Source organism: Erythrolamprus reginae, chromosome 4, assembly GCF_031021105.1.
Source record: "Erythrolamprus reginae isolate rEryReg1 chromosome 4, rEryReg1.hap1, whole genome shotgun sequence".
Taxonomy (NCBI): Eukaryota; Metazoa; Chordata; class Lepidosauria; order Squamata; family Dipsadidae; genus Erythrolamprus; species Erythrolamprus reginae.
In genome coordinates this window covers 22,055,272-22,067,702 of record NC_091953.1, presented here as the reverse complement: position 1 = coordinate 22,067,702, position 12,431 = coordinate 22,055,272, and the positions used below count along the sequence as shown (strand labels likewise).

Here is a 12,431-nt window from a genome sequence, read left to right as displayed (position 1 = left end):
TTGTTTCTTTTTAAATATTGGATTTATATATTGTTGTGATTGTTGTGAGCCGCTCCAAGTCTCCGGAGAGGGGCAGCATACAAATCTAAGAAATTACAGTGATCCCCCGAGTTTCGCGATCTCGATCTTTGCGAAAGGCTATATCGCGATTTTTCCACCCGATGACGTCACTCCCTTTCTCATCTTTCTTTCTCTCTCTCTTTCTCTATCTTGCTTCTTCCTCTCTCACACTCTCTTCCTCCCTCTCTCATCTCTTTCCTTCTCTCTCTTTCTCTATCTCTCCCCCTCTTGCTCTCGAGCGGCAAGCGAGCGGCCGGGCGGGCGGCCGAACGGGCAAGCGGCAAGTGATCTTGGGGTTTCCCCTTTGCCTGGGCGGCGGGAAGACCCAGGGAAGGTTCTTTCGGCCGCCCAACAGCTGATCTGCTCCGCAGCGCGGCAGCAGCGAGGAGCCGAAGATGGGGTTTCCCCGTTGCCTGGGCAACGGGGAAACCCCATCTTCGGCTCTTCGCTGCTGCCGCGCTGCGGAGCAGATCAGCTGTTGGGCGGCCGAAGGAACCTTCCCTGGGTCTTCCCCGCCGCCCACACGCAAACTCCACCATCTGCGCATGTGCGGCCATGGAAAAAGGGGCGCGCATGCGCAGATGGTGTTTTTACTTCCGCACCACATCCCGAAAAATCGATTATTGCGAGGGGTCTTGGAACGGAACCCTCGCGATAATCGGGGGATCACTGTATTATTATTATTATTATTATTATTATTATTATTATTATTATTATTATTATTAAATTATTATTATATTAGAGAAAATTACTTACATTCAGCATTATCTGGAAACCTTCTGTGAATTGTCTTATAGGTATCCAGAGCTTTTTGATAGTTACCTATTAGCCAGTAAATAAAGAAGGAAACAAGCTCAGGAAGACAGGCCAAAGTATAGAGAGGGAAAAATATTAAAACTAAAATGCAACATGTATGGACACTTACCACTTCTTCTATAGCAGCTGGCAACCATCAATTGCCATTTCACCTGGGTTGGCCTGTAAAGTACATATATTTTCAGTGCAATGCAATTGAAAAGCTTTTTTTCAATATCTAGCATATGGATGATATTAATCAGTGCAAATATTTTCTTGGACAAACAAATAATTTATTTCTCTCTAAGGGAAGGTAAAAATATGCATCTGAAGTAAGTTTCAATGCCAATTTGTAACCTGAAAAGAACAGCACTGAATATTGTACTCTATTCTGGATGGATGAACGCCAACCAGTTTTAACCCTACTTGGTCCAGCTAACAGGAACATATGTGCTGCAATCCTTCATCTGGAGAGCAGAAAGCACATGCGTGTGAATTATTAATGGTTATATTATCTCAGCATCACATAGTTTTTGCTTAAGTCAAACCATACATTCACATAATTTCTATTATTACGCTGCCGCAGAGAAATTTTGCAGCCCATTTTTCCCACAAGCCATACCAAGAGATGCTGTGAATTACATTTTATATATAACCACTGATTTTAAACAGAAATGTATTTCCCAGAAAGCTGATTTCTATAATAGGAGAAATAATTAATAAAATTATGCATTTAATGCTCAGTGTAACATATCAAGTGGAGCACAACTTATTTGAAGCGCAGTTAGAAGCCAAGGTTATTATATTGCCTTCTTTCTGTCATTTTAAAATTAAAATACTTCCTACTTTATTTATGACTATTGATTCTGAAATGTCCAACAAAGTTTCAAGTTTTTTTAACTGCCTCTATTGATTCACATTCATTAAGAAATAAATACTTTTCTATTGGTCATTTCCTAAAAGACTATAGTGAAGTGTTTTTTTTGAATTACCAAGATATAATTAAATCATAAAATGTTTTTTGATGTATTATGAAATTCACACTAGGCTTCATTTAAAAGGTGTTTCCATCTTTAATGACATAACAATAAAAGGAAAATGATTTAGTTCTGTTACATTTATTTCTGTTAAATTCATAATACTTTCATGAGCTGGGATTCTATTGAAATCAGGATTATACCATTCACTTCTAAATCTTTGTCATATAAAAATGTTTATGAAATAGTTCTGATTTGTTTGATTTTGTTTCCATGGTAGCCACTGGTTTATACCACAGACAAAAACTGGAAAAAAATGGTTCATATGATGCATGAATCCAGACCATGGTCCATCAACAGAATCTCTACTACCCAATTCATGGAAAGTGCTAATATGATATTATTTCAAATGATTTTAATTAAGAAAATTGGGAGTAAACTTTAAAATCTATCATAACTATTGGGTTCTATAAAAGCAATATTTTTACAAAATAGTTGTTTCAAATAATTATATCCCACCCCAACATTCTTTAAGGAGGAAGCATGTTTGTTTGTTTGTCTGCTATCTTTTTATCTCCCTCTACCCCTCTTTATCTTCTGGCTCAGATAGAATGTTTTCAGCCATTCCTTTGTCATTTTTATTGTCAAAGCTTTTAACATTTATCAAATTAACCTAGTGGAATCTAGTCAAAATATTACACATATTCTTGAAATAACTGGAATAATTTAAAGATATTGACCTCTTTATATCAGAACAGATCTAGAAAACTTTAGAAACATAGAAACATAGAAGTCTGACGGCAGAAAAAGACCTCATGGTCCATCTAGTCTGCCCTTATACTATTTTCTGTATTTTATCTTAGGATGGATATATGTTTATCCCAGGCATGTTTAAATTCAGTTACTGTGGATTTATCTACCACATCTGCTGGAAGTTTGTTCCAAGGATCTACTACTCTTTCAGTAAAATAATATTTTCTCATGTTACTTTTGATCTTTCCCCCAACTAACTTCAGATTGTGTCCCCTTGTTCTTGTGTTCACTTTCCTATTAAAAACACTTCCCTCCTGGACATTATTTAACCCTTTAATATATTTAAATGTTTCGATCATGTCCCCCCTTTTCCTTCTGTCCTCCAGACTATACAGATTGAGTTCATTAAGTCTTTCCTGATACGTTTTATGCTTAAGACCTTCCACCATTCTTGTAGCCCGTCTTTGGACCCGTTCAATTTTGTCAATATCTTTTTGTAGGTGAGGTCTCCAGAACTGAACACAGTATTCCAAATGTGGTCTCACCAGCATTCTATATAGTGGGATCATAATCTCCCTCTTCCTGCTTGTTATACCTCTAGCTATGCAGCCAAGCATCCTACTTGCTTTCCCTACCGCCTGACTGCACTGTTCACCCATTTTGAGACTGTCAGAAATCACTACCCCTAAATCCTTTTCTTTTGAAGTATTTGCCAACACAGAACTGCCAATACAATACTCAGATTGAGGATTCCTTTTCCCCAAGTGCATTATTTTACATTTGGAAACATTAAACTGCAGTTTCCATTGCTTAGACCATTTATCTAGTAAAGCTAAATCATTTTCCATATTACAGACGCCTCCAGGAATATCAACCCTATTGCACACTTTAGAGTCATCGGCAAATAGGCAAACCTTCCCTACCAAACCTTTCCCTATGTCACTCACAGAATATTTTTAATCCAGAATATTTCATCCTTCTAATTGCTTAAAGAGTTACTTGAATTTTCCTTAAAGTTAAATCATAGCACAACTATTTTAAAAGCACTGAAAATAATTCTTGAAAAATCACCTAATTTTCTATACCTAATTTATATCAATATTGCAGAAAATGCCTGTAAAGTGAAATGACTCTCAACATACAAGTGTTGTGAATACTTACTGAATAAGTGCTGCTCTTTCAAAGTAGTGAATAGCTTTTTCACAAAATTGTGTGTCAATGTAATAGGCTCCAAGCCATTCTATGACCTCAATGTTTGAAGGGAAATATCGATAGGACTAAGAAAATAGAAGGATTGAAATGTAAGATTAGTGATAAGTTTTATTTTGCTCCTAGGTCACATATTTATGTGTAATTCTTCAGCTACTGAAAATACATAATAATGAATGTATAAAAATAGTGAACTAATACTTTCTAATACATTCATTAATCAAATGTCAAAATTATGACATTTGATTTTTAAAATTTCTTGCATATTTGATTTTCAAGCATTTTAAAAGTGAAATAAGGAATCACTTCCTCAAATTATGATTTTTTTTTACTGTTCAATGATACTGTAATAAAATACAGTACATTACTTTTGTTACAGTGTATTACAGTTGCAAGTACAAATTTATTTTCTTTGAATCTATACAGTCGCCAAAACTGATTTATTTTGGGTAAGCAAATTATGTAGCTTAATAATTATGGCTAAATTGTTTGGCTTAAATAAACAAAATTTATATGTATCATAAATCTATAGACAATGTAGGAAAAGAGTTCTGGTAGACTATGGTAGCTAAACATGGTAGCTATTTCATGCATTAGAAAACATTAACCTTGAGGAGGAAAAACTGCCATATCTTTTGGAGTATAAGACACACTGGAGTATAAGATGCAACTTAGTTTTGGGGGAGGAAAACAAGGAAAAAAGCCCTCTGCCTCCCAGCAATTTGCCAAACAGCAGAGAAGGTATACACTGTTTGCTATGTATTTCTGTGCATGTGGGTCTGACCCATAGAAGTAGCAAAGAATTGGAGAAATGTACATTACGGCAATAATTCCACAAAGTTTTCTTAAACGTAATCACACTAACTCCTCCCAATTATTTAAATAGATCTACTCCAAACATGACTAAGTCAAGATTTAATTCAGTTGCCTTATCTTAATACTAATACTGTACTTAATACTAAAACAGGACATTTCAGATTATACTTTTACAGCAATTGTGGATGGCTCTGGAGGTCATGAATTATCTACACCTTTTCCAATCTGCATACCCCACCAAAACTAAGTTAACTGTATCAATTTTTTCCTTTGTTAAATAATGTTATCTACAAAGTTTTTGGAGACAGGGATTCTAAATGTAGCCCTCTTCTCTGGAACTCCATTCACCTGGAAATTCAACTTGGTCCAATATTATTGGGGTTTAAGAAAATAATATTTTTAACAGAGAGACAGATGAATTAAGAGAGGTTCCTCTTATGTATGAGTAATGTAAGATATAGGAATATGATATAGGAATGTTTTACTATTTTTGTATTAAACTTGTATATATTAACATTGTTGTTTATCTAGTCCTATTTCTTAGTTATTTGAATCCTATTTAAACATGGCAGGATTTAAAATTGCTTAGACCTGATTAACAATTGGAGAGGTTATAAATATAAGCATTTTAAAAAATCTCTAGTTATATGGTAGTGGTTGATTTATTAGTCTTCTCTAACCCAATGCCCTTTAGACATCAATTCGAGGAATATTAATAAGGGATAGATCACTCCTATTGATCTCTTGATACAATTATCTCAAATTTTCTAAAACTCTTACCACTGTAAATGACGACATGCGTATAAGTGAAATCAATCTATTTAATCCTGTTTTTCTATGTGAAGAATGAGATTAGAAATCAAATTTAACTCTTGTATTACTGAATAAAATTCTCTGTGGATTCCGTATTCTTGACCAATAATTTTTGACCAAGAATTCTTGACCATATAATTAGCATTAGAATTACTTTTATTAATCAGAATGTTTAATTCTTATGCTCTTTGCCATTTTATCAAATTAAACTTATTTTCACTTACATAATATGCCTATTGTATATAAGAAAATACAACAGATTACAATAATCTCAATGATGACTTTCAGATGTATCAGATTTTAATTCCAGTAAACCCTAGACAACATGCAAGATAAAGGTTGGTAGAGAAATGTAATTTTTTAAAACACCTACCTCATAATAATATTGAAAAGCTTGAGACTTGTCGCCTTCACTATCATAGAGTTCCCCAAGTTTTGCCAATGCATGTGAGTCCGTGGGAACAACACTAATAAGTTGCATAAGCCACTCAATGGCCTGGTTAGGGTCCTCCATTAATTCATATCTGAAATATGGTTAGTTAAGGAATATCTTATGGGGACTTTCTGAGCTGCAGTGGCGCAGTGGTTAGAGTGCAGTACTGCAGGCTACGTCTGCTGACTGCAATATAGCAGTTCAAATCTCACCAGGTTCAAGGTTGACTCAGCCTTCCATCCTTCGGAGGTGGGTAAAATAAGGATCCAGATTGTTGGCAGCGATATGCTGACTGTTCACCGCTTAAAGAGGGCTGTAAATCACTATAAAGCGGTATACAAGTCTAAGTGTTATTGCTATTCTTTATATCTTGCAAGGTTTAGATGAGCACCTGCTGTACTACAGGTGAGTTCTATAGGACGATGAACATCTGTAGTGTTAAACATTGGATTTGTTGAAAAGATACATGCTTGCAATTTGGAAGAGAACCTGGGCACTATTTCGAAGGATTGCATGAAGCTTCAGAAAAGAATCCAATGCTTCATCTAGTCTATTTAGCTTTTTGTATGATAAACCTGCGAAAAGAAATCATATTTGTTATAAAAAATATAAATGGAAGTAAATTAAATTTTCCATAATAGAACTAAATGCAAATCCACACATAAGTTTATCCACTTGGTGGAATCTTTTTAATAACAAGAATGATATAAATGGTGACAAAACTCTGATATGAAGCTTAGCCTGCAGTTTTAGCATCTTATAGTCCTAGTTAAAAATCATGGATAAAAATGTCCTGGCAGGGCTTCTAATGCTTTACTTTATTCCACTCCTCCACAATGCCAAAATGGGGTAATTGCGGGTCTTAAAACTGTTTCATTTTATCTAAGGCATTTCCAATAAACCACAATAATTTCAAAATGACATGCAAGTAGTCGTCAACTGCAGCGTACTAGGACCTACTCTATTCATTCTCTACATCAACGACATCTGCGATCATATCACAAGTAACTGTGTTCTTTTCACCGACGATGTAAAACTTTTCAACACCACGGACAACACATCTACTCTCCAAAAAGACCTCGACTTTGTCTCACATTGGTCTTACACCTGGCAACTTCAAATATCAACCAGCAAATGTTCTACCCTCCACATCGACAAAAAGAATCCGAACCTCATATATAAACTGAATAAACAAAATCTCACAGCCAACCCCCACTCAGTAAAAGACCTTGGAATACTAATATCAAATGATCTAAGTGCCAAAGCCCACTGCAACAATATCGCCAAAAAGGCTTCTAGAGTTGTTAACCTGATCCTACGCAGCTTCTGCTCTGGCAATCTCACGCTACTCACCAGAGCCTACAAAACTTTTGCCAGACCCATCCTTGAATACAGTTCATCTGTCTGGAACCCATACCACATCTCGGACATCAACACCCTTGAAAATGTCCAAAGATACTTCACCAGAAGAGCCCTTCACTCCTCCACTCGAAACAGAATACCTTACGAAAGCAGACTATCAATCCTAGGTCTAGAAAGCTTAGAATTACGTCGCCTAAAACACGATCTAAGTATTGCCCACAAGATCATATGCTGCAACATTCTACCTGTCAATGACTACTTCAGCTTCAATCACAACAACACAAGAGCACGCAACAGATTCAAACTTAATATTAACCGCTCCAAACTTGATTGTAAAAAATATGACTTCAGCAACCGAGTTGTCGAAGCATGGAACTCATTACCTGACTCAGTAGTGTCAACCCCTAACCCCCAACATTTCTCCCTTAGACTATCCACGATTGACCTCTCCAGGTTCCTTAGAGGTCAGTAAGGGGCGTGCTATAAGTGCACCAGTGTGCCTTCCGTCCCGTCCAATTGTCTCTCCTTATCACATTTATCTTTTCTTCCTTTCAAATATGTTCACCTATACTTCTATATATTTTCTTCTATTCTTTTCTTTATTTATATTATTACATATCTATTCTCTTCAATGTGTATTATGTATTGGACAAAATAAATAAGTAAGTAAGTAAGTAAGTAAATAAATAAACAAACAAACAAACCTCAGAAAAAGGGCTTTATGGCCCACCATACACCCCTATGGTCAGCACTTGCCAAGCAGCCGGCAATCATGTAATTATCATTTGCAATTTTTTTTGCTGGCTTCCCCAGAAAATTGGTGGGGAAGCAGGCAGGGAAGCGTGTAAGCTGCTATTAGTGCCTGTTAAGAGATGTCTCTTTTATCTCTATGTGCTGGCTGAAAGAACTGCTTACCAAAAGTAGCTAAATTCCTCCAGAGGGGAGGCTTCTGTCCGCACTTGGACTTACCATCTTGGCCCTCCAATTGTGCACGCATACACACCCCAAACTAGCTCTTAATTTCCACTTTTAAAAAGGACACATTCTTATCCAGGGTTCCAGTCATCTCAAATTGCAATCCAAATTGACTTGTGACTCACCAATATTATAAAGCGCTTCGGTGCATGACGAATCATTCCTTAAGGATTCCTTATAAAACTCTGCTGCCTTCTCACAATCTCCATTTATGAAAATGGTATTTCCTTTATTTGTCAGAGCAGCTGGATTGTATCTGTCAGAATTTACAGCTAAATCTGCATAATTGCTTGCTTGTGTAATCTCATTTTCCTAAATTAAATAAAGAACATATCTTATGGAAATTTTTTAAGACTGCACAACCGGTGAGGAAGGAAAAAAGAAGAAGTTAGAGGGGTACAAAAAGACAAGGAAGCATTTGAGGTTTGGCAAGATTGCTGGCAATTTGAAAAGGGGTGATTGATTATTCAATAAGTTAAAAAAAAATTTTTTTTTAATGGATATAACTTGGGTTGTTTTGAAGTAGTAATAGATGTATTAACCTATAAGGTTGTATTAGAAATATATAGAGAAATTTAATAGAATATTTACAAAAGAAATAAGCTGATTTTTATATGAACTAGAAGTATGAAAGTAATGGTTCAATGATTATGTAAGATGAATTTGAAACACGTTTGGAAAATGTAAAAGCTGCTTAAAAGTTAATGATAGTAATTCCTAATTGGCTGAATATCAATTGATTGTGGAATATTTTAACTTTATATCTTTCATGTATTTTGCTGATGATTTCCCCAAAGATCCAAGCGGTCATAAAGGAAGGGAATTTCAAAGTTACCAAAAGGATATAATTCTAATCTATTTTAAGCACCGATTAAATAATAGATCTCGGAAAGTTCCTGTGGCAGAAATAGATAATCTGTGACCTAGAGTCTGTGTCACTTAAAAGAAACCAACTAATGTCAACAAGCACCACTGAACTCACTGCTCTATTGCTTAGCAAAAAAAGATTTCAGCTACTTGAACTTTGAACTGTTATCTTTAAGAAAAGAAGCACATTTCACTTGAAGTAAACAATTTCAAGATAATTAACTTCAACAATTAATAAAATGTACTTTTATGGATATTTGTTTGTAAAACTACTGACTATATTTAAAAGTAACCATAAGAGAAAATCCAAGGAAGCTCCATATCCTCAGATTTTAAAAAACAATCTTTATTTACTCACCAAAAAGTATAGAAAAGAAAGATTTGTTGCAGCTGCACTTTTAACTCTGCTATCCTTTTTTTCAAACATCTTTAAAGTGTCAACAGCCTAGAAATAATTAAAAAGCAAAGTTACTCTCAATGTAAAAAAACTACTCAAATCTACTGGATAGTTGTAAAACATAACATTTTGAACTAGGAGACATTGACAATAATGTGGTTCCAAACACTTCAGATCTTTTAGTTGGTTTCAGGTCCAATTAATGTACTGATGCTAGAACTGACAGATCAAGCCATTAAGCTCTCAATAATAGCAGGGTTTTTGTAAGAATACTGGGTTTTCTCAACCTTTTCCACACATTAACTAATGGAATAAAGTAATATTTCAATTTGTCAAAGATATGAAATTATATTTTGATCATGATTAAAATTAAAAATTTACCAGTAAGAAGTTTATGAAAACACTGTACCTGATTAAAATCTTTTTGCCGCAAATAGGTAATTGCTTTATTGATTTCCAGGTCATTGGCTAACTCCACGTATTGTGATGTTTTTACCATTTCTACACACCTTCAAGATTAAAAAAAAGATTTGTTTTTTTCTTATAGTGGGTTTTTCTACACGAAGAAGGCAATAGCTTAAGTGGATCCTTTAAACTGATTTAAATACTTGACAATTTCATAGACTCAAATACCTAAAAGGAGACCCACTGAGCACCCAATAAATTACCAATAAGGTGAATTTGTTTTGCAGTTAGTTTTGTTTTATGACAACTTTACATTGTAATTTAGACTGAATTGCATTCAACTGAGAAAGGTTATATTGTTTGTTTCTGTACAAGATCTAGGCATTAGAACAGAGGTGTCAAACTCAAGGCCTACGGGCCTATAAGGCTGCCCTGGAAACAGCCTGTCTGCCTCTGCAGGCAAAAACGGAGCCGCGGGCAACCTTTCTGAGCTCCATTTTCACTGGCAAAGGGTTGCAATAAGCTGTCACAGCCAAAAACGGAGCTCGGGAGCCTATCCATCCTCATACCTCGCTGCGGCCAGTAAGGGCCCACAGAATCGGCCTTCTCCAGGTCCCATCTGCCAAACAATATCAGCTGGCGGGACTTCGGGAAAGAGCGTTCTCTGTGGTGGCTCTGACCCTGTGGAATCAAGTGCCGCCAGAGATCTGCACTGTCTTCTCCCTACTGGTCTTCTGGAAAGTTGTTAAGACCTGGCTTTTCTAGTAGGCCGGGAATTAGAACTAGATTGATTGTAATGTATGCATGGGTTTTTAAAAAATGATATTATCATCAAATCAGAGAGGGGCAGCATACAAATCTAATAAATAATAATAATAATAATAATAATAATAATAATTATTATTATTATTATTATTATTATTATTATAACTGCTGATTTTATTGCTGTATTTTGTGCTGTATTTTTTTACTATTGTTGTACAGTGGTACCTCATCTTACAAACGCCTCTTCTAACGAACTTTTCAAGATACGAACCCGGTGTTTAAGATTTTTTTGTCTCTTCTTCCGAACTATTTTCACCTTACGAACCCAAGCAGCTGCTGCTGGGATGAAGGGGTTTCTTTTTCCCCCCTTTTTTGAAGAAAGAAAAGGGAGGGGCTGCTTGGAGTAGGAAACATTTTGCAGAGAACAACGTGCTTGCAAAGGAACTGAAAGGGTGTCTTTTTAAGAAAGAAAAGGGAGGAGGGAGGGGCAGCTTGGGGGAGGAAAATTTTTGCAGAGAACAAGGTGCTTGCAAAGGAACTGAAAGGGTGTCTTTTTAAGAAAGAAAAGGGAGGAGGGAGGGGCAGCTTGGGGGAGCAAAACTTTTGCAGAGAACAACGGGCTTGCAAAGGAACTGAAACGGTGTCTTTTGAAGAAAGAAAAGGGAGGGGCGCCCCCCTTGCCTTTCTTCCTTCCCACTCACCCTTTAACCTAGCCTTGCTTCTTCCACCCGCCCCCTTTAGCTGCTCCTCCCTGCCCTCTGTTTGCCTCCCTTCTAAAGTTTGGGATTTTCCTGAAGGATTTGCACGCATTATTTGCTTTTACATTGATTCCTATGGGAAACATTGTTTCATCTTACGAACTTTTCACCTTACGAACCTCCTCCTGGAACCAATTAAGTTCGTATGGTGAGGTACCACTGTATTTATAACTGGTGTTAGCCGCTCTGAGTCCATATTAGAATGAGCGGCATATAAATACAATCAATCAGTCATCAATATTCTTTGGCCAATGCTCAGGCCACCACACCACCACGAGAGACACTGAATTGTCCACGCCCAACCCGGGCTCCCAAAATCAAACACAACCTTAATGCGGCTCTCAATGAAATTGTGTTTGACACCCCTGGATTAGATCTTTCTCGTGCAAACACACAATCAATTAAATAAAAATTATTTCATTTTATTTCAGTCATTGCATGTGACCATGACATAATATCCAACATTTAACAGGATCAAACAGAGGATAACAGGTGAACCACAGAGGTCCATAGTTAAAAATTGACACCTACCAGTCATAACCCACAGCAAATGAACTTTCAATTGCTGGAGCAATTAGTTTAGCAGCTGTCATAATATACTTTTCTGCTGTAGCTTTCCTAAAAAAAATATACTCTAGTGAAAAGGTGCAAAGCCTATATACACACAATAGCTAACAGAAAACTTTACTGAAGGAATTACTAAATAAATATTAGATTTAAATATTTAAATAATAAATAATAAATAAAAATCAATCAATTAAAATAATTTGAAAGGAAACTAATTTATAGCTTAAGATAAGCATTTAGGCTACAACTCTCAATTAAAAGCTCTGATTAGAGCCTTCATTCCATTCTCACTTTGAACCCTGATTGTTTGAGTATGAAAAATGAAGTGAAATACCAGTAGGCTTGGGAAGTTTGAACATTTTGCAAAAGTACAAATATTTAGATTGTCCTACCATCCGTCCAATTCTAAAGGGCAAAAAGTTAAATAGGGCTGAACCTGCTCCAGGACACTGCCAAAGGAGCTTTTTCAAAAGGCAACT

General features: G+C 36.0%; 1 protein-coding gene across 2 annotated transcripts in view; it reads right to left on the bottom strand.

Moving 5' to 3' along the window:
- Nucleotides 1–12,431, bottom strand: part of IFT88 (intraflagellar transport 88) — a 45,810-nt gene that overhangs the window by 8,978 nt on the left and 24,401 nt on the right. For both annotated transcript variants that reach the window (XM_070749768.1, XM_070749769.1), the window contains 9 exons: nucleotides 11,917–12,003; nucleotides 9,867–9,966; nucleotides 9,419–9,505; nucleotides 8,319–8,505; nucleotides 6,323–6,431; nucleotides 5,797–5,947; nucleotides 3,747–3,862; nucleotides 986–1,038; nucleotides 817–882 (listed from right to left, as the gene is read on the bottom strand). In XM_070749768.1, the coding sequence (XP_070605869.1) occupies nucleotides 817–882; nucleotides 986–1,038; nucleotides 3,747–3,862; nucleotides 5,797–5,947; nucleotides 6,323–6,431; nucleotides 8,319–8,505; nucleotides 9,419–9,505; nucleotides 9,867–9,966; nucleotides 11,917–12,003 (956 nt within the window). The remainder of the gene's footprint in view (nucleotides 1–816; nucleotides 883–985; nucleotides 1,039–3,746; nucleotides 3,863–5,796; nucleotides 5,948–6,322; nucleotides 6,432–8,318; nucleotides 8,506–9,418; nucleotides 9,506–9,866; nucleotides 9,967–11,916; nucleotides 12,004–12,431) is intronic.